We start from the raw sequence: 24,643 nt of genomic DNA, 5'->3' as shown, positions 1-24,643 counted from the left end.
TTCCTCTATAGTATATATATATATATATATATATATATATATATATATATTGTTTCAGAGTAACAACCGTGTTAGTCTGTCTTCAGTCCATTAAAGATATCATTCTTTTGTACAGTGTTCATGCATAATTTTTTAAATAATTCTAAAGCGAAAAAAGAAATTCCCTACAAAACCTATTTAAGCAACAGTTAAGATTGAAAGTAGGTAACATAAGTGTAAACATCATATGGTAACCATACATTTAGGTATAAGTCATTTAAATGTTTGTAGTCCTAGATTTTATTTTAAATAATTTTTAAAGACAGATTCATTTTTCATTTCCTCCTCCACTCTAGGTTATTTTAGCTATTTTAGGTGCCATAACTGCATTTCTATACCTTAACATGTTTAGAGGTTTTTTTTATTTTATTTTTTTAATTTCATCTTATCTTTGAATTTCTTGATTTATAGTACTTGTTTGGGGGGGAAATTGACATTTTTTCTATTTTATTTAATGTTTAGATTACTGAGATGTAATCTGAATCTTAATCTCATTTTAACAAAGTTTTTTGTCTGGAAATATACTTTACTGTGCAATTCAAATCTCAATTCCCTAATGGGAGTGTGTGTTTTATAGGTATTAAAATGATTAAATAGAAACATTTTAATTGCAACCTTTTCAAGTTTCAAATTACATTCCAAAATGCTAATTTCAGTCTTCAATATTAGTTAATACATACATACACATATATATTTAGGAATCAAGGTTTTAGTTACTGTGATTAAACAATTTGTTATGCTCATTAAGCAGGATTTGGGTTTTTTATTTTTAAGATAAGATTTTAAATGTAGTAAAAGTAATATTGACTAATATATAAAATATTAATCACTGAAAGTCTCTAGCCTTACAAAATCAATAATAAAACATTCTACAAAACTCATAAATAAAATTTAGTTGGACTACAACAATAAGTATTTTTTTCTTTTTATTATTACAATCTACCCTTTCCCCAGTATACTTTACAGCCACATATTTAGTTCATAAACATAAGTGAATGAAAATATCTTTGAAAACAGTTTACATTTAGTTGCTTTAAATGAAATTATATATGATGATACAGAAGTTTGAAATTAGCATTTTGGAATCATCAACAGGATTTGTTCAAGACCCAACAGAGAAGCAGAGATGGTTGTGTAGATCTGTAAGGAGATAAGGGTGGCTTATAAGAAGAGGGGGAGAGTTGCATGTACATTGTTGGCAGAGAGGAAATCTGGAAGCCACTCAATCAGAGTTAGAAGTGGAGCTTGTGGTGGGGAATTGGGTCACAAAAATCTGAGTTAGAGTCTCTATGGACTTGTCTACACTTAAAATGCATTGCTATAGCATATCAGTGTAGACATTACCTACTTTGACGAGAGGGGTTCTCCTGACAGCACAGGTAATGCACCTCCCCAAGAGACAACAGCTAGCTTGGTAGAAGAATTCTACCACCGACCTAGCTCTGTCTACACAAGGACCTACGATGGCTTAACTATGCTGTTCGGGGTGTGGATTTTTCACAACCTGACTGATGTAGTTAAACCTAATTTTCTAGTGTAGACCAGGCCTTAAACACAGTTATACTCTAAAAAGTGACTAAAATGGTATTGTGGGATTCAGTGTTCATTGCTTCTCAATAACTCTACGTCCACTATGTTCACTTTACAAATAAAAAGAGCTAGGATCTCAATATCAAACTGGGTTCTTTATCAGTCTGAGTTCTCTGCTGATGGAACAGAGATGATAATAAAAAGAAAAGGAGTACTTGTGGCACCTTAGAGACTAACCAATTTATTTGAGCATGAGCTTTCGTGGCTCAAATAAATTGGTTAGTCTCTAAGGTGCCACAAGTACTCCTTTTCTTTTTGCGAATACAGACTAACACGGCTGTTACTCTGACATCAGAGATGATAATGCTGTTGGTGGTGCAGGAGCAGTAATGGAATTTAACTCACTTTCTCCTCAGTATATGAGTTGTGAAAAGTGGTGTAAAAAGGAGTAAAATTAACAAATTGAACTCTGAATCCTCAAAAGGAGCAAATTAGTTGAGTAAGACAGTGAACCAGTGTGCACAGTTGAGTAATACATCATCACTTTTCTGACCATAACAGCCCTTAAACTAAACCAATTGTAAACAATTGGGATTTGTTCATTTGAGAGAAACAGTGTGGTTTGTATGAGTTCTTATAGTAATAGAAAGCTATTCATCCCTAAGTAATGGGTTATTTGGAGTATTCAGGTGCAAATATTTTAATAACCAAGAAATTAAATGTAGTAAATAAAATTGCTATGGAATGGCAGACCATAACATCTCTGAAAGAGAAGTTGTCTGTCATGTGAATTTGTCTATGGATTAATTACTGGAGCGAAGATAATTGATTTCTTTTCTTTTTCTTTTTTTTTTTGTTCTGCCACTAAACTGGAAAATATGAAAAACAGATTGACTTTTTGTTTTGTTTGTTTAGCTTTGGGTTTTTGTGTACCCCATTTTTGTGTTTTTTAAAATAAATATCAAAATGAAAACATTTCATTTTTTTTAATTTTGTTTCCATTATGGCCAAAACTAATTAATGTTTAATTCCTATCCGTGCATTTGTTGGTCTAGATATGATGCTTCATATTATTGTAATGTAGTTTTATGTTTAATTAAGGTGTTAATCTCTTGCTAATGGATGGCCAATTGGGCATCATTATCAAATGTTTTGAAATAAACGTTAGATAGAAAAAGGGAGTATGTTTCACTGTAAGGGGAAAAAATAAGAAGGAAAAGACTTTTTTTGTACCAGTGTATGCAGATAAATGAATAGCTGTCACTGATTGAGGTCTTGGGAGCCTTACAGAATGCTGGAGAGGAAAAAGAAAACAAAAAGCCTACATCAAAAAGACTAGATTTCAGTATTGCATTATGATTCTTTTTCTTCATTTTTTGTCATTCACATTCCATGCAAACTGTAGATTTTATAGGCTATTATATTAAAACAGTGCTGATGCTCTGTTTACAACATAATAAAAATTAATGAAAAGAAGCAAAATACAATTTATCTACTACAGAAACGTTTCTCAACCAGTAAAATAAATTGAAATTAACTGCCATTTCTGAAATGTCTGATAGCTACAACTTCACTCATGCCTTACCTTTGTGTCACTGGAAAAATATTTATATTAAATTGTATGTTCATATTTGCACAGCTTTTGTTTAGATATGACTTGTGAATTGCTTAAATTTTATTTATTCATTTGATTAACAGTTGATACAGTCAGTTGTTAGTTGATTTGATTACAATATTTTCTCTGAAGGCAATAACATAAGAACATAAGAGTGGCCATAATATGTCAGACCAAAGGTCCATCTAGCCCAGTATCCTGTCTTCAGACAGTGGCCAATGCAGGGCCAGATTAAGACCTTTAGTGGCCCTAAGCACTGAAAATATTATGGTGCCCCCCCACCATATGTAATTCAAAATAAAAACAATACTATACCATAAAATAAAATGTTATTTTTTGAAATGATGCAAAACTTACATGGATGCTGAAATTAAAATAGCTTCTTTCTAGATTTTCTGATTGCAAAATTATGGATACGTTCATCTAAGCTGACTTGACGAAACATGTCCGGTTCCATGCACAATAGGGAAAGTGAACCAGGTCTGTCCTGACACGTTGTTGTTCTCTGAGGCTTTTTAATTCTTTTCAGCTGAGAAAAAGAGCGTTCTGCGGAGCAGTTAGTAATCATGAATGTTAGAAAAATACGTAGTGCGATCTCTACATTTGAAAATACACATTGTATTCTGTCTTTCAATATTTTGTGTCATGAAGATCAATGTGACTGAATTTCATTTTTCCTGTTTCATTAAATTTTGCGTGCATATAACAGTGGAACTGCTGTACTTCTCCACAGAGATTCATGTTCAAGTCAACAGGGTATGAGTCAACTAGCTTTTGGGAACCTTGTGAATATTGTTTTTCAGATAAGTCCATATCGTTTTGAAAAGAAAATCTACTTGATACTTCTTTGTACACTTCACCTCTCCTCTTCATATGAGCTTCAAGTGTATCAATTATAGTGTAGTAAGTAGATACGCAAAATTTGTCTCTAGGATTCAATGGTGTTTCTGTTGCACTGCTATCATTTGCTTGTTTTTTCCTGATTCGCTTGAGGGACTGGGCTTCTTTGTAGTTAGTGTCAGGTAGGATATCTTTTGATATGTCTTCAAATCTTTCGAAATCATTCCTCAAAGTGTGTAAGTGGTCTGCTAATGGTTAACAGAGGTCTGCACATGTTTTCAAATCCAATTCTTTTTTTTTTGGAGAGCTTGACTTGTGTGGTAAAAGTGTTGTAAAATTTCATTCCACATGGTCAACATGAGTACAAAGTCTAGTTCTTGCATCTTGTTTACAATGTTTTCTGCCTCTCGTATAGTTTCTCCCTTTTGTGATTAGTCTTCAGCTATGCTTTCTAATGCATCCACAATCTCTGAGTAGGACTCCAGAATTGCACTTGTTGCCACTGCATGTGCCTCCCAGCGAGTATTAGAGATTTCAACACACGATCATTAGCCAAATATGTTTTAAGAACTGCCCATTGGTGTTTTGAGGCAGAGAAAAATGTATAATGTAAGTGGACTGTTGAGGGAAAACTTACGGCCAATGGACTACAATCAACAGCACTGCGGCCAACAAGATTGAGAGAGTGTGCAGCACATGGTATGAATATGGCATATTTGTTCTGTTCTAAAAGCTTCTTCTGCATTCCTTTGATAACGCCCTGACATGTTGGCAGCGTTGTCATAAGATTGACCTCTGCACTTTGAGAAATCTATTTTGTAAACTTGGCACAGATAATGCAGTACTTGATTTGCCATTTCTTCACCAGTGTGGCTTTTCAAATTGAGGAATGTTATAAATCAACCCACATACCAGGATCTTTTCTCCTATTATTTACAGCATGAGCAGGTTCAATCTCTGACACATCCACACCTTCTAGAACAATGTCTGTTTTACCACCAGGAGTAGGATGATCAGTTGCAATCTCTGACACATCTGTTCTGGAATGGTGTTTGTTTCACCAATAGAAAAAGGGTCAGTCTCTGAAACATCTACAGGTTTTGGAACGATGTTTGTGCTACTGAGAGAAGATGTTGCTTCTGATGGATTTGCTTTGAAAAATGATGTCAGCTTTGAAAGATTTTGGAAAATTTCACTAGATTTTGTTTCTTTTCTTCTGCCAGTTTGTTTCTGTGCTCCGCTCAGTTGGTTACGTTTCAATCTGCCCCTTTTCTCAGTTATCGGAACTTTAAAAAAAATTATACAATGTATACTATTTTTATGTATATATATATAAGAAAAAACTAATCAAGTACACATAACTCAGAAGAATATATCAATAATAAAACAAAAATGTATTGCTATACACGACAGGATCTGATTTCCTCGCATTATTTCGATCTACGTTAGTAGCACACCCCCCTGGTTTAGGTGGGGATAAAAAGGGAACAGAAAAACGGGGGAAGAGTGTGGAGTGGAGTGTAAGGAAGTCTAACAAAGTTCTGATTTTTCCCATGATCACTACTTCGATGCTTTTTTTGAAATATCAAATATCATTTTTTTTTTTGCTGGTGCCCTAAGCACGTGCTTAGTCTGCCGATTGGGTAATCCAGCCCTGGGCCAATGCCAGGTGCCCCAGAGGGAATGAACAGGTAATCATCAAGTGATCCCTTCCCTGTCTCATATTCTCAGCTTCTGGCAAACAGTGGTTAGGGACACCAGCCTTGCCTATCCCGACTAGTAGCCATTGATGGACTATCCTACATGAATTTATCTAATTCTTTTTTTAACCCTGTTATAGTCTAAGAAGCAAAAAAATGTCTATAGCCTTCCAGGCTACACAAATCCAGGAAAAACACAGATCAAGAAGCCACGGAAGGGCAATGAATACAGTATACTGCAGAAGTCCATTAAAAGTATATAGTTGCTTTATGGTTGAAATTTCCAGAGCACATTAATTGTCCATAATATTGTCTTCTTCGATGCTTTAGATCAGTGATACTCAGAGGTTCAGGAGCCAAATTAGTGATCAACATTACCCAAAAGATCCACGGTAGAGTGAATTCATTGTTTCATTTACTATAGTACTATGTATTCATATTTAAATAGTATGACTGGGAAATATTTAGTTTATATATATACTTGGTCAGTCATTTTGCTGTAAGAACATTTTATATATATGTATATATATTATAATTATATTTACAGCAAAATGGCTGATCCAAGGAATATTATTTTATCAACTACAATTGGTTAATAACATAGTAAAAGCATCCTGATTGGTTAATTATGTTCATTGGCTTATAATTAAATCATAAAATGCTTTAATATCATGTGCTGCACAGAGCTTCAAGTGACACATTAAAGAGCGACTTGCCTCAGTCTGAATATCACTGCTTTAGATACTTTGTCATCACTCATGCCTATGTAGCAAATAGAAGTTCAAATCTGCTAATTCAGCATAAGTGTGAAGTATGATCGCATTGAAAAAACACCCTCTGGTTTTATATATTTTTCTTGTTCTACCCTGGCCAATAGGAGCTTTCTTGATGTCACATTCAAACAATGGTTAGTACCAAAAAAAGCCAGTGGTTGGCATAAAAAGAATTGTCTGGCTATGGATCTTATCAACCAGTGAAGAGCCCATCTGAAACACTTAAGGCTGTGAGGTCTTCCTTAGTTCATTCATTGATGTGTTATAAATTGTGAAAAAAACTTGTCCATACATTTAGATGACAGTGGGACTCCGGGGTCATGCATAATGGAGTTTCCAACAGCCAGAGACTCCACTTAAAAAATTGGATGTCAGGAATGTCTAATCACATGTGCGCCTGTTTGGAAGAAGAGACTCCCCATCAGGAACTTCAGTTACTCATCATGAATATCAAGCATGAAGGACTGAAATTAAAACAATATTGCACTCAGGAGACTGCATTTTACACCAGAGTCAGTTGAACGGAGCATCCATTCTAATTCAATGCTCTTGAATTTAGTTCTGGAGACTTGTTTCAGAGTAACAGCCGTGTTAGTCTGTATTCGCAAAAAGAAAAGGAGTACTTGTCTCTAAGGTGCCACAAGTACTCCTTTTCGTTCTGGAGACTGACGTTCTCTAGGTATCCATATGTTGTGGAGAGTGTAGGCAGTAGCAATACAAGCTTGCCCATGCTTGTCACTTGTAAACATGCTTTCCTTTCTAGCCTGGATGTACAATGGTCTATTTAAAGTATTGAGAGTCTCCATGCTCATTCAGCTTTTGAACATTGAGCTAAGACCGATGATAAAACCACCAGTTAGTGCAAGTTATGTTTCCTGTGATACTTCTGATTAGGTTTATGCACATAGATAAGTAAGTATGGTGAAGACGGCACTGTTCTCACTTGTCCTGGATTGGTATTGAGGATAATAAGAGGACTTTGGCTTCCAGAGCTCTCAATTCATTGCCCTTCAGAAGCACAAAATTGAGTTTAAAATATTATTTTTTAAAAAAGTATTTTAGATGCTTCAAAAAGAGAAGGTGGGTGCAGTAATATCTTTTACTGAACCAACTTTTGCTGGTGAAAGAGAGAGAGTTCTTCAGGTTTGGGAAAGGTACTCAGGGTGTCACAGCTAAATTCAAGGTGGACCAGACTGTTAAGCATAAGCTGTTAACACATGTTGCAAGAGACCATTCAAGGTGATGTGGGCAGTTAACATCTCTGTAGTCATAGGACAAAGGAGGGTTAGTGAGTTACAGATTGTTGTAATGAGCCATGAATCCATTGTCTTTATTTAGTCCATGATTTTTTGCATCTAGCAAAGTTATGAATTTAAGATATCAGGCTCATCTTTTGAAGGTGTTATGCAGGTGTCCTTTCAGGATTAAGACTGAGAGGTCAGATATGGAATGATCATTTTGTGAAAAATGTTCAGCAATGGTTGATATGGTGTTTTTTCTATCATTTTTCTGTGTGAGTTCATTTGAGAGCATAGTGATTGTCTGGTTTCATCCATATAGTTGTTATTTGGACAGTAGTGCATTGGTTGAGGTATCCCACATGTTGTGACAGGCATGTGTAGGACTCATGTATCTTGAAAGGTGTGTTGTGGGGTATAGATCATGGTAGCAGTGAATATATGTCTGCAGGTTTTTAATCGATTGTTATGGAAAGGTCTGGTGCTGTTTTAAGTAGGTATGTGCTCATCTGTGGTGAGCTTGCTTCTGATGATGAGCATGCTGAGGTTGGGGGCAGATTTTTTTGAAGGCCAGAAGAGGTTCAGGTAATTTTTTTTCAGAATGTGATCCCCATTGAGTGTGGGTAGTAATTGTTTTTAATGTTACCCCGTATGGGTTCCATTAGAGTGGTACCAACAAGGGGTGTGTAGTCATAGATTTGGGTTTTTTGGTTCGATATTGAAGCATGTTCTCTTGGGGTATTTGGGTGGCCATGATGCAATCTACTTCTGTGGTGAAGTGTCCTTGTTTGGTGAAGGCGGTTTTAAGTATGTTAAGGTGTGTATCCTGGACTTTCTTCATAGAATCATAGAATATCAGGGTTGGAAGGGACCCCAGAAGGTCATCTAGTCCAACCCCCTGCTCGAAGCAGGACCAATTCCCAGTTAAATCATCCCAGCCAGGGCTTCGTCAAGCCTGACCTTAAAAACCTCGAAGGAAGGAGATTCTACCACCTCCCTAGGTAACGCATTCCAGTGTTTCACCACCCTCTTAGTGAAAAAGTTTTTCCTAATATCCAATCTAAACCTCCCCCACTGCAACTTGAGACCATTACTCCTCGTTCTGTCATCTGCTACCATTGAGAACAGTCTAGAGCCATCCTCTTTGGAACCCCCTTTCAGGTAGTTGAAAGCAGCTATCAAATCCCCCCTCATTCTTCTCTTCTGCAGGCTAAACAATCCCAGCTCCCTCAGCCTCTCCTCATAACTCATGTGTTCCAGTCCCCTAATCATTTTTGTTGCCCTTTGCTGGACTCTCTCCAATTTATCCACATCCTTCTTGAAGTGTGGGGCCCAAAACTGGACACAGTACTCCAGATGAGGCCTCACCAATGTCGAATAGAGGGGAACGATCACGTCCCTCAATCTGCTCGCTATGCCCCTACTTATACATCCCAAAATGCCATTGGTCTTCTTGGCAACAAGGGCACACTGCTGACTCATATCCAGCTTCTCGTCCACTGTAATCCCTAGGTCCTTTTCCGCAGAACTTCTGCCTAGCCATTCGGTCCCTAGTCTGTAGCTGTGCATTGGGTTCTTCCGTCCTAAGTGCAGGACCCTGCACTTATCCTTATTGAACCTCATCAGATTTCTTTTGGCCCAATCCTCCAATTTGTCTAGGTCTTTCTGTATCCTATCCCTCCCCTCCAGCGTATCTACCACTCCTCCCAGTTTAGTATCATCCGCAAATTTGCTGAGAGTGCAATCCACACCATCCTCCAGATCATTTATGAAGATATTGAACAAAACCGGCCCCAGGACCGACCCTTGGGGTACTCCACTTGATACCGGCTGCCAACTAGATATGGAGCCATTGATCACTACCCGTTGAGCCCGACAATCTAGCCAGCTTTCTACCCACCTTACAGTGCATTCATCCAGCCCATACTTCCTTAACTTGCTGACAAGAATACTGTGGGAGACCGTGTCAAAAGCTTTGCTAAAGTCAAGAAACAATACATCCACTGCTTTCCCTTCATCCACAGAACCAGTAATCTCATCATAAAAGGCGATTAGATTAGTCAGGCATGACCTTCCCTTGGTGAATCCATGCTGGCTGTTCCTGATCACTTTCCTCTCATGCAAGTGCTTCAGGATTGATTCTTTGAGGACCTGCTCCATGATTTTTCCAGGGACTGAAGTGAGGCTGACTGGCCTGTAGTTCCCAGGATCCTCCTTCTTCCCTTTTTTAAAGATTGGCACTACATTAGCCTTTTTCCAGTCATCCGGGACTTCCCCGGTTCGCCACGAGTTTTCAAAGATAATGGCCAATGGCTCTGCAATCACAGCCGCCAATTCCTTCAGCACTCTCGGATGCAACTCGTCCGGCCCCATGGACTTGTGCACGTCCAGCTTTTCTAAATAGTCCCTAACCACCTCTATCTCCACAGAGGGCTGGCCATCTCTTCCCCATTTTGTGATGCCCAGCGCAGCAGTCTGGGAGCTGACCTTGTTAGGGAAAACAGAGGCAAAAAAAGCATTGAGTACATTAGCTTTTTCCACATCCTCTGTCACTAGGTTGCCTCCCTCATTCAGTAAGGGGCCCACACATTCCTTGGCTTTCTTCTTGTTGCCAACAAACCTGAAGAAACCCTTCTTGTTACTCTTGACATCTCTGGCTAGCTGCAGCTCCAGGTGCGATTTGGCCCTCCTGATAACATTCCTACATGCCCGAGCAATATTTTTATACTCTTCCCTGGTCATATGTCCAACCTTCCACTTCTTGTAAGCTTCTTTTTTATGTTTAAGATCCGCTAGGATTTCACCATTAAGCCAAGCTGGTCGCCTGCCATATTTACTATTCTTTTGACTCATCGGGATGGTTTGTCCCTGTAACCTCAACAGGGATTCCTTGAAATACAGCCAGCTCTCCTGGACTCCTTTCCCCTTCAAGTTAGTCCCCCAGGGGATCCTGGCCCGTTCCCTGAGGGAGTCGAAGTCTGCTTTCCTGAAGTCCAGGGTCCGTATCCTGCTGCTTACCTTTCTTCCCTGCGTCAGGATCCTGAACTCAACCAACTCATGGTCACTGCCTCCCAGATTCCCATCCACTTTTGCTTCCCCCACTAATTCTACCCAGTTTGTGAGCAGCAGGTCAAGAAAAGCGCCCCCCCCCCAGTTGGCTCCTCTAGCACTTGCGCCAGGAAATTGTCCCCTACGCTTTCCAAAAACTTTCCAAAAACTTCTTCTTGGGACATATGCTGTGGTATCTGAGCCTGGCAGTAGATAACAGATTTTCTGGTGTGTTTGGGAACGGTTATTGGATCTGTGAAGGTAGGCGAGGTGATTTGTGTGTTTCTTGTATATAGTTGTCTGTGAGGGTCTGTTGTTGCGGCTGATTGTGGTGTCCAGGACGTTGATGCTGGTGTGGGAGTGTTCTAGAGAGAATTTGATGGATGGACAGTGGTTGTTGAAGTTGTGGTGGAAATCCATGGGGGAGTTTAGGTTGTTGGTACAGTGGAGAAAAATATCATTGTATCTCGCATATGTCATTTGTTGTGTCACATTTTTCCAGAAATTCTTTCTTGCAGTGGCCTATGAAGAAGTTGGAATATTGTGGAGCCATCCTAGTACCTATGGCTGTTTCCAGGGTTTGGACATAGTAGTGGTGTTTTTAAAATTATTAAAATTTAGTTGCTGCAGTCAGTCAACTCTATTCTGAAATGCAGTCTCTGGAGTGTAATTAATATTTTATCCTGCACACTAACTTCGCTGCCTTGTAAATTAGGGATAACGGGAAAATTGAGATTTTATATTATATTCTACCACTCTTGAATCTTATTTTTTCCTATGAACACAGTTTACTCTGAATTTTTGGATGTACTCATAATCCATCAAAGCTATGATAAATTGTAAATGTTGATAGATTTTTGAATGTGTATTATGACAATGTAGCAACCCCTAAATTTAGACTGAAAGACAACTAACTTAACACTTTTAATCATTTCCTAATATGTCTATATTGAGGATGTCATTTTGCAGTATTCTGCTAAATAGTGTATAGTCACAGTCTTGAGTGGTTAAGAGAGAATGGATTCCAGGAGTGGGTTTTTCACTGGAGGTGAAATACACAGAAGGGCAGATCAAGGCCAATGTGCAAAAGTACCACTAAGCTGAGTTTTCAGAACTTATTTGGTGCATAACCTTGATCTGCCCCTCTGCACAGGGATGAATATCATCTTGAGAGAAAAAATCCTATTTTATTCAGAAGTACAATATTGACACCCTTCAACAGGTTTTTTTTTTTTTCGTATCAAAAGCGGCAGCAAAGCTCACAAGTCATAGGAGTAGATACACTTTCAGAACTCAAGCAGAAGCGACTATCCAGAGAGCTACAAGGTTTCAATGAGACAACAGCAATTTCTCTTTCTGCTGCCTTTCCCAAACAGCCTGGTTTTACACCAGTGTAGCTCCATTAATGTTAGTGGAGGCACTCCTGATTTATTCTGGTGTAAATGATAGAAGAATCATGCATGTGTTCCTAAAATTGCTGTGTGTTCACCTCTACTTCATTCTCCAAACACAATAAAAATCTTATGTTAAGGCTATCAGTCACATGGCTTAGGGGGCCAGTGAAAATCAATTCATGGCAGGTGTTTACAGATCTGACTAAACAAAATGAGTATCCAGTCTCGTTTTTACAAATAAAGATGATATTTGTCCTTGTGACAGGAAGTGGCAAGGATAATTAAGGTATACCTCAAAACTACTTGCTAAATACAGATATAATAACTATTGAACCCTGCCCCTCCCACACACACACTGATAGCATTTCGGTCACTTCATTGAAATAAATGTAACAATTTCATTGGTATCACTTTTGTCACAACTATATAGAAACAATGCTGAAACACTGTTAAGATGGTGACACACACACATCAATAACCATATGGGGGTCCTCTCTCTGTCTCTCTCTCATATATGTATGTGCAGAATTACCATTTACTGAATGGAAAGGAATATGTAAAGACTAGAGTACATTGTTTGGGGAATTTAACAATATTCCAGGATTCAGAATAGTAATTTGGAAATTAGTCTCTCCACTTTCATTAATAGTTATGGTAATGCATTTTACAAATCAGGCAGATAATATTTTTGTTGAATTAAAAATCAGTTAAATTATATCTGGACACTAAACGTTCACCCAACCTGAGACATTTAGGTTCTACCTCTGTTAGAGCATGTACCAGAAACAGGTCAAATTTGTTATTCCAGGAGCACACAGGTGCTTAAAGTGCCCTCAAGGGTTACCTAAGGATTCTCTGGCTGTATGTAGGATAATATCCCAAGTAGTTGCTGTGGATAACCCTCCAAAACCAGCGTTCCATCAGTGCGGAACTCTCATCACAGACTTGTTCACCACAGAAGATAATACTAAGTACTGCTTCAGGGGAGACATGAGCCCAGGCTCTCTGAGGATGCCTTCCCTCCGTCTATAGTCTCATGGACTGCTATATGCTTTCCCTCTAATTCTCCTGGTCCCCACAAAAAACATCCAAGATCGAACTAGACAGGGCTTCAGTCATCATGATAGCTCCACACTGACCAAGACAATTTTGACTGTCGGACTTGTTAGTTGTCCAAGCAGCCTCGCATAAATCTTCTATCCTTTCCAGACATAATATCCCAGAATCACAAAGATACTGCACTCAGACTCACAGTTGTTGCATCTGTGGCTTAGATGTTGGTTGGCTGAGCACTGACTGATGGAGTCTGTTCCCTACAAGTTCTAAAAATCTGTAAACAGGAAACATTTCACTAGGAAGACATGTTCCTTGAAATGGAAAAGATTTTCCATAAGGGCAATTCAAAATAATAGTGAGCCAGTGGAGGCCCTGATACTGAAGATGTTGGTCTATATATAATCCTGAAACACACAATGTTACCATTTAACTCAGCTAAGATTCACCTTGCTTCAATATTTGCATGCCATGCCCCAGTACAGTCATACCTGGTCTTCTCACATCCTGTGGCATTGAAATTCCTCAAGGCCTTCTGTATATTTGACCTCCAGTATAAGGGGGACCTGACTACCACTCAATATTGTTCTTCTAAAACTTATGGAGCTTCTTGTTGACATCACCTTACTATCAAGATAGTCTTTCTCATCTTTTATCTCAGCATGCAGAATCAGTAAGATCCTCGCTATTATGGCCAGGCTGCCTTCCACATCCTTCCACAGGGACAAGGTGGTGATGAAAATCTTTCCCCAAACCTTGTACTTGATGCTGGAAGAGAAGAAGTTGCAGCTGCATATTTCGGACATCTACAAAGCCTTGCTCTATTACCTCAGCAGCACCAAGCCTTTCAGGCCTTGTTGTGGCCATATCCAGTGCACTGAAAAACTAAGCTAACTCATCACAGAGAATTTCAATGTGGGTTTCACAGTGTATTTCCAGCTGCTATCAACTGGCTGGCAAGCCTCTGCCTCTGAATGTCAAGGTACACTGCACAAGTGAACAGGTGGAATCATCTGCCTACTTCAGAAATGTGTCTCTTTCCGAGAATTGCAAGACAGCTACATGGAGCAACCCACTAACTCAATTAAACATTATGCACTTGACATGGCAACTAAGTCAGATACCAATTTCGGGACAACAGTACTTCAATCTCTGTTTGACAAATACAGCTGAAATTCCTCACTCCAGCTGTTCCGGGAAGATACTGCTTCCCAGTCATGACAGTGGGACCCATCCTGATATATACTTGAAGAAGAAAGAACAATTAACTACCATACAGTCACTGTGACTCTTTGAGATGTTGTGATCTGTGTGGTTTCCATGATCTGTCCCCACATTTCTGAGTCCTCAACAGCATTGGCTTTGAACTATAAAGGAGCTGAGGAAGGGTCGCAGCTGCCCTGTCTTTTACACCCTCACATGAGAGTATGAGGAGGCACAGAGTACATGCATGTTTAAGAAAACCTTTATTTATTGCCTTCCACCCTAAATATCTTTGCCTGAGGGCATTCAAATCCTCTATGTAAAAAAATGAATCAAATGCTGTATCACTGAAAGATATTCAGCTTAAGAGACTTATTTTGGTCAACACAGTCTGTAGTAGCATCCTGGGCAGAAAGTGAATCAGCCACCACAAAACAAATGGAAAATTGTCATCTTGTCATGAATCAACATTTTGTAAAGATCTACAGGCCTGACTTATACTCTGCAGAAGCATTCTTTGGCAGAAAGGTGCTCCAAGAAGTGATGACCAAATAGATTGAGATACTAACTTTAGCGAAGAAGAAACATTCTTTGTTCACCCTTCTCCCACACTTTTCACTATTTTTCTTATTTCTTGCTATAACTAAGATGTCTCAGACTCAGGAAGATGTCAGAATCCAGAATAGAACATTTGTTACATCATGATTTCCTTCACAGATTGACCTCCCCCTAATTCTTCCCGTTCAAACTAAGTCCGTTGGGCATTTTTACAATCATTTCTTTAGTGCTCATGCTTGTAGTTAACAGTGAAGTAAGGTAAGATATTTAGATTTAGTCAACTAATAAATATTTATGCTGAGATTTTCAAGGTTACATAAAGATTTTGAACTTCTAATTCTCATTAAAATTAATGGGAACTGCGTGTTCAAACTTTCTAAGAATGACTTTGAAAATCTCAGGTTTAGTAACTGGAAGGTACTTTGGAAAGGGCTTGGTTAAGCCATGAAAGAAGCCCCAGGGATAAGTCTGAATGTCCTCTGATATTTCCAGAAAGAGGGGCACAAATTCCAATTCTCATACTAGGAGACAGGTCAGCCCCAGAAAACTCGGTAACACATTTTCCATTTTAACTAAATTATTGTTACTTTTGTATTTTTAAATGAATTCCTTTTTGGGAAATAAATTTTATGTTAATGGTAACTCATACTTTTAATAGCTGTAAGTGAAATACCCCAAGTTAGAATTCTAATTTATTTCACCTTCTGCAATGCAAATACATTCACTATTTTAGTGATGCTTTATTGTTGTCAGTACTTACATACCATACATAGAGCAGACAAGCGGGAAAGAATCTCCGGTTCAAAAGATTATTACAGCTTTTTAAAATTGTACCACAACAAACATTGCTAAGGGAAAAAGTAGTGAAAGCCATGTCAGATACAATTTCTAAATATTAAAAATGACCCTTAAAGATATATATGGCATTTTGTAGAAAGACTCCTAATTCCAAACAAAAGCATCCATCAGTTGACTTGACAGTTATGAATAATAGTGTTTTACATGCCATATCTGCCAAACAAGACACACTAGGGTTAGCATAAAAAATGTTTTGAGCAACTGGAAGATATACTTATTCACTGCAGAATGAATGACATAACAATGCTTGTACAAGGCATGGTGGAATTTGATGTTATGCTCATGAATATATTAAATGGTAGTATATAAAGTGAATACCAGCTTCTATTATATATGTGGCACAAGGGTTCTGATGAGTTCAGATGAAAATTCCCCACCACCTAAACCTGCATTTTAACACCAATTCTAAGTGCCATAACATAAATCTTCTGACTGAATACAACTCAAAAGTTTAAGAAAAACAAATCATACAGTAGGAATGTGTAGGTGCTCTATGTGTGTATGTTTTATTTCCATCTGAACCAATGCTAACATGCAAAAAAATATTATTGGAGGAGTTCTAGGCAATGTTGAAAGTTTTGGAATTGACTTTGAAATGTATAATAAGCACCTGTTAAACTTCAGCCCACACAATGTTTCTATTTTTTTTCAAGGTTTATTCATCAACTGAATACCTGTGGGTGACACTTGATGTTATTTTTTTACAGTTTTCTTGTAATTGGGCCAACTTGTCAACTATGCATACCAGGTGCATGCAGTTTCTAAGAAAAAAAATATCACCTGTCTCCAGGTTTTACTGTACAACGGTAGTTTTAAGTAACTTGAAAATATCCATTTCATACTGCTAATTTCCTTTTTGACCATCTAGTTCAGGACAGTTGGTCAGATTCATGCATTCAGTACCGTCCTTTCAAAATAACCTCAAACATAACATCTGTCTGCCATTTCCTCATCATAATTACGTGTTTTATAATTTTTCCAGAAGTTCTTAAATCTCATGGTATCATTACTGGACTATTTCTTCAAAGCTCGGGATGTTTTGTCATAAGGTTTTTTAAACAGATTGATTTTTCTTTTTTTAAGCTACAGTAGGCAAGTAAGTAAATCTATAAAAAATGCATATTTACCTGAACAACCTGGGTTTGTTCAATTTTACAAAAGTGAATGTTAACAATGCTTGTTCAGTGTTTGTTAAGCTCGTTCAGAACAATGTGGGCCATATTCTGCTGTCCTTCTGGGTGTTCATAGTATGCTACGCCACAAGTGCTTCCAGTGGTTTCAATGAGAGAACTCATGGAGTAACATACTACTGAAGTTATACTTAAATCTTATAAAGTATAAGAAAAACGTATTTCTGCACTGTAACAGTGGTATCACTACATAATGTACTTTAACAATTCATTTGCTCTGAATGATGTAGATTTTTCACATGAAAAACTGAGAATCCCTAACCCAGTTAGGATTTCTATTCTGGGAGTTAGAATAAAAGTTATTGTCTATTTTCACCTGTGATATGTATTGTTGGTATTAAAAAGTAAATATATACAGCAGTAAGCCTTTAACCATTGTTGCATTTCTGTTAGCAGAAAAGCTGTTTTTTAGTTTATCTTGTGAGCTGTAATATGTCACCATAAAGAAGTGACTTGAATAGCTTTTAATGGTGTTAAAATACAGTACATCTAAAGGTGCATCTTGGTTATGGTTTAATAAGTTGTAGTCCCTTAAAATCAAAATAATGACCTTTAGCAGAGTAAATTAACTTAAATATATATGCTAACTACTTTATTAAAATTTAACATGTAATTTGTTTAGAATCTGGACGTAATTATTTGTTAACTGAAATTCGTTCATTTTCTTTGCAGTGGTTGGGCCAACTAAATATATGCAAGCAGAGCTGTTGCACCCAATCCTGCATTATTTTAACTGGTAGTAAAATACCCTCCAGGCTTGACAGATTGTCAAGGCAGTTATTTACAAGAAGTTATATAGTGGTTGTATCTGTCAGCCCATACAGTATGGAATATTTTAACTGGCAGTCTTCCAAGACTGAACTTTAATCTTACCATCTCCTATTGCAGTCCCAAATCAAGATATTCCAGGGGTGATTGCACTAACATTGTTTGAAGACTACATCTACTGGACAGATGGGAAAACCAAGTCACTGAGCCGTGCCCACAAAACCTCTGGAGCAGACAGAATATCACTGATTAACTCATGGCATGCCATAACAGATATCCAGGTGTATCATTCTTATAGACAACCTGATGGTAATTATTCTATCCATGCTTTTCAGACAGCACATCAGCATATTTCACAAACATCTAATTTCTGAATTCACTGATGTTTTATTTATTTTTATTCTGGTTTTTTTTTTTGTATTAGGATTGGGCATTTTTATGCAATAATTATAAGTATTTGTAGAATGGTTTTGGTAGATTTCTTAAGTAACTAAATATCAAGTTGAAATGATTAAAGAACAGCTTATTGACTAGATCAACTGAATTATTAAAATTATATTATGTTTCAAAGATGATAAAATCAGTCCAGCAAAGGAGAAATAAAGTATTAGCAAAGCTTTCAATATTATTATTACAAAACCAGGAGAGTTAACATTTTAAAGAAATACTGGTGTCTAACAAGCCCTAGAGTTATTTAAACAATAGTTGGCCCAAAAAACCTACAGAAGGAGGACAGTATTATAACTCTCTCTCTCTCTGATCCTCTACCGTCCGTGTATTACAGTTCTAGTTAAATAAAATTTGGCAGCTGGTCTAGATTAGCAAATTAGCAGCACCATTGTAAAAGGTTAGTGCTTTCTCTCATTGTTTCAGCATTCAAATCTTCATTTTTATTAGTGAATTAATTTGCCTCATACAAAATTCTTGTGCTCCTTAATAAGACAATTTGAAAGACCGATGGCTAAAAAAGTGGTTGTTTCATTGTTTTTGTTTTTAAGGAATGCTTTTTTTTTATAAACTACGACATTGTAAAAATAATGTAATTTGTACCTAGTGCATTTTACTTCCCCTTTTACCATAAAAGAGATTTAAAGTATGGTGAGGTAACAGGTTTATATTACTAGAAGCTTCCCTAAAGAGAAAAGAAAGTTGCCTGTGTTGTTTTTTATTTGTTTGGGGGTTTTCCCCTGTGAATCAGCATGTTGATTGATAGGTTTTAATATTCTTTTTTCTTTTTCATTCACAGTGTCTAAACATTTGTGTATGATAAATAATGGTGGCTGCAGTCACTTGTGTCTCTTAGCTCCTGGCAAAACACACACTTGTGCCTGTCCCACTAATTTTTACCTTGCTGCAGATAACAAGACCTGCTTGTCAAACTGCACAGCCAGTCAGGTAAGTCAGTTGCCATTTTACTGTATATTTGCAGCTTTACTTACAGCCAAATGTTCATACTGATGAAAGTGGTGCACACCTGAAGGAGTTCACCAAACCACAGCACAACTTTGAAGTAACATCAGCTATTCTTTGTGGAGATCAGTTATCTTAGGACATATGAAGAGAAGAATGATTTGTGTTTAAATATAAAATTTGAAAATCACATACCTGAGGTGCTATGAAAATATATTTGTGTATGAAGCTTAGAGCTTGTGTGACTCATTGTTTAACAAGAAGGAGGTAAACTACCATAATATCATGAGGGCAACATTTCAGAAAGAAAATATTTTTGTTTCCTCTGCAAAAGTTGTTGTGTATATGTATATGTGTATATATATATATATATTTTAAAAAAAGCACAGTACATTCAGTTGCCTTCAGAAGAGTTATTGTGCCAAATTTAAAGACTAAATTCTGCCATTAAAGTGTTGAACCAAGGGATTTTAATCCTGCTTTAAGTGGGTGATTAATATCATTGTAAAATGTATGTATCAACACTATATAAGGAATTATATTGATATTAGTCTCCATAGTCTGTGTCCAAACAAAGGGAGAAATGGGTCTCTCCTAGGATGGAGGGAATTTCACAGCTATTTACCTGTTTCCTATGCAAATTAAGCATGGTGGAATCAAAACAATGGAAGCCTCATTTACATATAGGGAGATGGGAAGCCCACAGGAAGGGAAAAACAGCATGAAGTCATCCTGCCTTTTGAAACAAGATAATTGAACTTTGGAAGATATAAGCAATGACAGAAGCCATATTTGGCATCCATCACTAGACAGACACAAGGGACCAGAGCTCTCCCAAATTGAGAAAGATAGGTCCTTAAACCAAGGAAGAGTTGAATCTCTGGGAAATAAATATAGGAGAGAAACCTGCTTAGCCAAAGATCTGTCACCTTGAAAGAGAAGGAGAGCCAATGCCTTGTACTTCTGTGGAAGGTCCTGACTGAGGAAATGTCAGCAATAGCTTGGAAGAAGGAAGCTGGGTGAGAAGCCATCCTGAACAAAGCCTATACCTTGATAGATTAAGCTTTAGACTTTTAGATGCATGTTTCCCTTTGATTTACTTGTAACCTTTTCCAATTTTATTCACTTTACTTTTCATCATTTAATCTATGTCCTGTTAATAAAATTTGTTTTATTTTTACTATAAACCAACTCAATGCTCTATTTTCAGGAAAAGGAAGTGTATTTAACCAAGTTAAGTTAATAAGCTATTTTGTGCTTTTGTCTCTTTAAAGGAACAAACAAACCTTATTATTTCTCTGAACTGTCCAGGGAAAGGCTGGGCATTGCAAGCACGTGGTTTTGGGAAAATTCAGGACTGGGAGTGTGTTGCGGTCACCTGGCTGGTTGTAATTAAGGCTGATGGAAGCCAAGGTGGGGCTGTAGGGCAGTAGACAGGCTGCTAGGGTCAGAGCTGCTGAACTAGGGGTGGCTGCATAGCACACAGACACTTGGATGTGACCTGCTCACTTGTTGCTGAATGTGAGCCTTCTGGGCTGGGAGCTATAGTAGCAAAGCATTGTGAGCCACTCAGGTTACAGGGTAAGAAAGGACACAAGACCCCACTGGATTGAACCCCAAACCATGATACCCCCTAGAATGTGAAACTTCTGCCTCAGATTATATTAACTGCAAATTGAAGAAATGTTAAATCCTGGACCAGTGATAGGTAAAAGCTCTAATATCTCTCAGATGTTAAGGGCTATTAAAAGGAAAAAAAAATCTAGAAATTCCATTTTTCCCATGGGATATAGCACTTGTTTCCAGCTCTAGCTATTGTCAGATAATGGACTTTAAATCACAATAATGCGATAGAGAGAGAAGCAATTTTAAATGCATTTTACATGTTTCTACAATGTATCAGTTATGATTTTTCATAACTTTCAGCATCCTTTCAGTCATCTTCCTGTATATGAAAGTTCATCAAAAGGGACATATTGTGTTTCCCAAGCTGATGTCAGACTTACTATCTTTTATGATATAACTTAAAAAAAATTATAGATTATTCTTTACAGTCATTGAAAATGAGTGTTCTGTTACAATGGTAATATTCACTATTTGCAGGTACCATACCTGCAAGGTACCCATGAACACTGGGTACAAAGTAATGAAGCACTATGATGTGTCCAAATTACTAGAAATAGTGCTTCTGGAATGTAGTCTTCTCAGGTGTGGTATCACAGCTATTCCTTTTTTCTGACAGTATCTCTGACAATGATCTGAATAAACATAACAGCAAATGCTACAGGAAAATATTAACAAAAGTTTGGTAGCAAATTGATCTAACTACCCATTACCAGCTGCAATGTTTGAAAACACTTAACTGGATCTAAAGCAGTTTGGTCCACCTCAAAGAATAATGTGTAATTTAATTTAACTATTTTTAATGTAGGATATGACCTTTTTAGTTGTATCTATATTACATTTTTATTAAATCACTCATTTAGAAAATGAGCCAAATTCAGGGAGAGACCTGGGCTTACGTACCTGCTGGAAAATCAGTGTATAAGAGTACAGCACAGGATGGATGTTTTCTGTGTTCCTTAGAAGATTGGAGGTGAGAGGGAGGCACTGTGAAACAATATTTTGCCTATTTGGAAACACAAGTCCTTGATGATGGGATTGGCACCTTAATTCAGTTTCAAATTGGAGAGGAATATTTGGAGTTTGGTTTCAGACTTGCTCCATTGCAGAGTATACCAGCTTCATCATTTCAGTGTGTTAGGACAGTGGCACCTTCACTGTGAGGGACTTTGGTGGTGCTTCCTCCTGGGCAAGAAAGTATTCAAGCATATTTTCAGTACTGGAGACTGGCTCAGCAACTGGCAAGTCACCGGCTAAGTGGGTTCCTTACTGGAAACTCAGGATCTCAGTGACACCTGATGTTTATAAAAGCCTTGGTTCTGCTCTTCTGTTGTTCTTATGTCTAAAGCATAAGGATAAGAAATGGAACTGAGAGTAGGTCTCAGTGTCATTGCAGAGGAGGAAGTAAAACATTGCCATAAGCAGATCAGAGACCTTGGTTGTGTTTTTTTCAAACCAAAGGTACCTCCAATCTTTCCAGTGACAACAATCTGTAAGATCTACCACCCTTTCTTTGGAGTTGCCACAGGTTTCTCAGTGCCAACACACTTTTACTTTCTGTATGTGCTTCCACCTTACGTTCTGTACTAGAGGGATCAAGTTGAGGGGCCCTTCCTCAGTCCTGGGAAATATAACTGCATTTCCTGATTGAATTTCACTTCTCAGGGCTTTTGGGTCAGCCTTTCTGTCATGTGGGTGGGCTTGCAGGCCTGGAATAGTTCTCCAGACAAAGGAGTTGTGGTTTCTTGTGGGGGTCACATTCACTCTTATGCTGCATTAAGAACTTCATCTCCAGGGTCTCTCAGGCTTCCTGGGTACTTTTACATAGAATCCTTTCATTGTCCTCCATCCTTTATGGATAACCTGGCCATATCAGCAGGAACATTTCACAACTTCTTGGGTATCAGGAGACCATAAAAGTCCAGCTGAGAAGCCTGCTCCTTTAATTCACTTTCTGTTGCAGAGCCTCTCTCCTCATTCTTCACTCATGGTGAATCCGCTTCCCCACCTATGGAATCTGGAGGCACTCCAGCGTGGTTGCTAGGGACTCAAGGACTAAGGTCTGCCTTTCAACAAAGGCCACCAGATTTTCTTCCTCCAGCAGTGGAACAAATTGGCATTTCAATTTATCCAGACAATTTTGTTTTATAACATTATTTTTATTCATTTTTCTGCAGAAGCATCATATAATATTTTTTCCTCATCCGCTGGATCGGGTATGTGTCAGTGTAGTCGTTTCAATCACCCAGATCAAGCACTTCAGTGCCTCCCCTCCAGGATTTCTCTGCCCCTTCTCAAAAATGGTAGAGTTGTCCCACAAACACCAGGCCAAATCTAAGTTTTGTTCCACATGTGAGGAAACAGAGGGTGAATTATGTCCTGTCAGTTCACAGCCAGCTGACTCTCATGCTGCCAGGGTATGGAGCTCAGAGTTGGACCAGCATACCCAGTTCACACCCTGCCCTGAGGAGCAACCATGCCAGTGCAAAAAAGCCCTATCAGGAGCTTCTGAGCCTTTTGGGGAAAGAGTCTAAGGACAAGGAAGATGCTATCCAGACAGCTCAGTGGGTAATTCCCACAATACACCCAGGCTGGATGTGGAAAATCCCCCCCCACACACACAAAAGGATCAAAAAGTCCTCCTCTCCCAGATACTGAAATGGGTCCTCATCTCTGAGGAAGGAAGACAGGCTGCTACACAGTTCCCCAGTTCCCCTTCCACACACGATGATTTGAGATTTTTATGATGCTCTTGGGTAAGTCTTGCAAATCCCAGAGACTTCAGGTCCCAAAATGTCAAAAGAAAGCATCATCTTTTCAAGGCAGCAGTTAGTATCGTTAATGAACGTGTGGGGTTAAAATCAGAGGTTAAACCCCTTCTTTGCTTTCCCCCTCTTGGAGGGAGTGTTTCCTGGAGTTTTCTCTGCACAGAAGCTCTCACAGTGCTCTGTATCAAGCTCACAGCCCCTCCCACACCTTCTGCATGTCTGGGCATGCGGAGAAGTCTGCCCCTGCTGTGAAACTCTTACTCAGGGTGCAAAATAATTGGAATTGTGTCTGTCTGGCTTGCACCCAAGTATCTCCCTTTGCAATGAAAGGGATTTCAGATTAGGTAACAGTGGAATAGGATCTGTACCATCTGATCATCAACTGTAAACCCTTGCTCTGCCAAGGAAAGGGGCTCAGAATCTGAAAGGTAGGAAGGGTTTTTTCTCTCTTCATCCCTCCCCTGCTCCACAGGCAGGCTTCACATAAAGCAAAAGGAGCACTTCAGGATCTCTGAGACCAGAAATGAAACACATGAGGATTCCATTCCCTGTGAAGCTACACCATCATGAGATTACAGAGAGAAAAGTGAGAAATTCCTTCCCATGCTCAGTATGACTCCTGAATTACTGAGGAAAGCACATAGAGGTACTAGGTTGCTCCTACAGTATGTACATGGGTGCTAGCTGGTCCAGGGGAGTGGGCAGGCAACCTTGCAGGATCCCACAGACATCTAGTAAGCTGAGATAGTAAATTGTCTCAACTCTCACTATAAAAGCCAGCATAGCAATGTGTTAGTCATTACCAACACCAAGGGTGACCAAGAAGGGACTATAACCCTGGAGGACAAAATCTGGAACAAAGACTTACATGGAAAGCTACATAAACTTTCCTCCAAGTCAACAAAAGTATCAGCATGACCAAGAAAAATCAGTGTGTGTGTATGTTTGCTCACAATTCCAATACAAGACACTTTCTTCTGCTCTGTGTCTGCAGCCATATCATGCTGAACGCACCAGAACTTGTCTGCTGTGGGA

At 38.3% G+C, this 24,643-nt stretch overlaps 1 protein-coding gene across 1 annotated transcript in view; it reads left to right on the top strand.

Annotated features, from left to right (window-relative positions):
• LRP1B (LDL receptor related protein 1B) overlaps positions 1 to 24,643 on the top strand; it is a gene marked incomplete at its 5' end in the record, with an annotated part of 885,246 nt that overhangs the window by 676,003 nt on the left and 184,600 nt on the right. Inside the window, 2 exons of the mRNA XM_084642729.1 lie at positions 17,928 to 18,116; positions 19,054 to 19,202. Coding sequence (XP_084498855.1) covers positions 17,928 to 18,116; positions 19,054 to 19,202 — 338 coding nt within the window. The remainder of the gene's footprint in view (positions 1 to 17,927; positions 18,117 to 19,053; positions 19,203 to 24,643) is intronic.

This window comes from Lepidochelys olivacea (assembly GCF_965140295.1).
Source record: "Lepidochelys olivacea isolate rLepOli2 genome assembly, chromosome: 11".
NCBI classification, from domain to species: domain Eukaryota; kingdom Metazoa; phylum Chordata; order Testudines; family Cheloniidae; genus Lepidochelys; species Lepidochelys olivacea.
The sequence above is the reverse complement of the archived record's forward strand: the minus strand, read 5'-3'. Positions and strand labels throughout refer to the sequence as shown.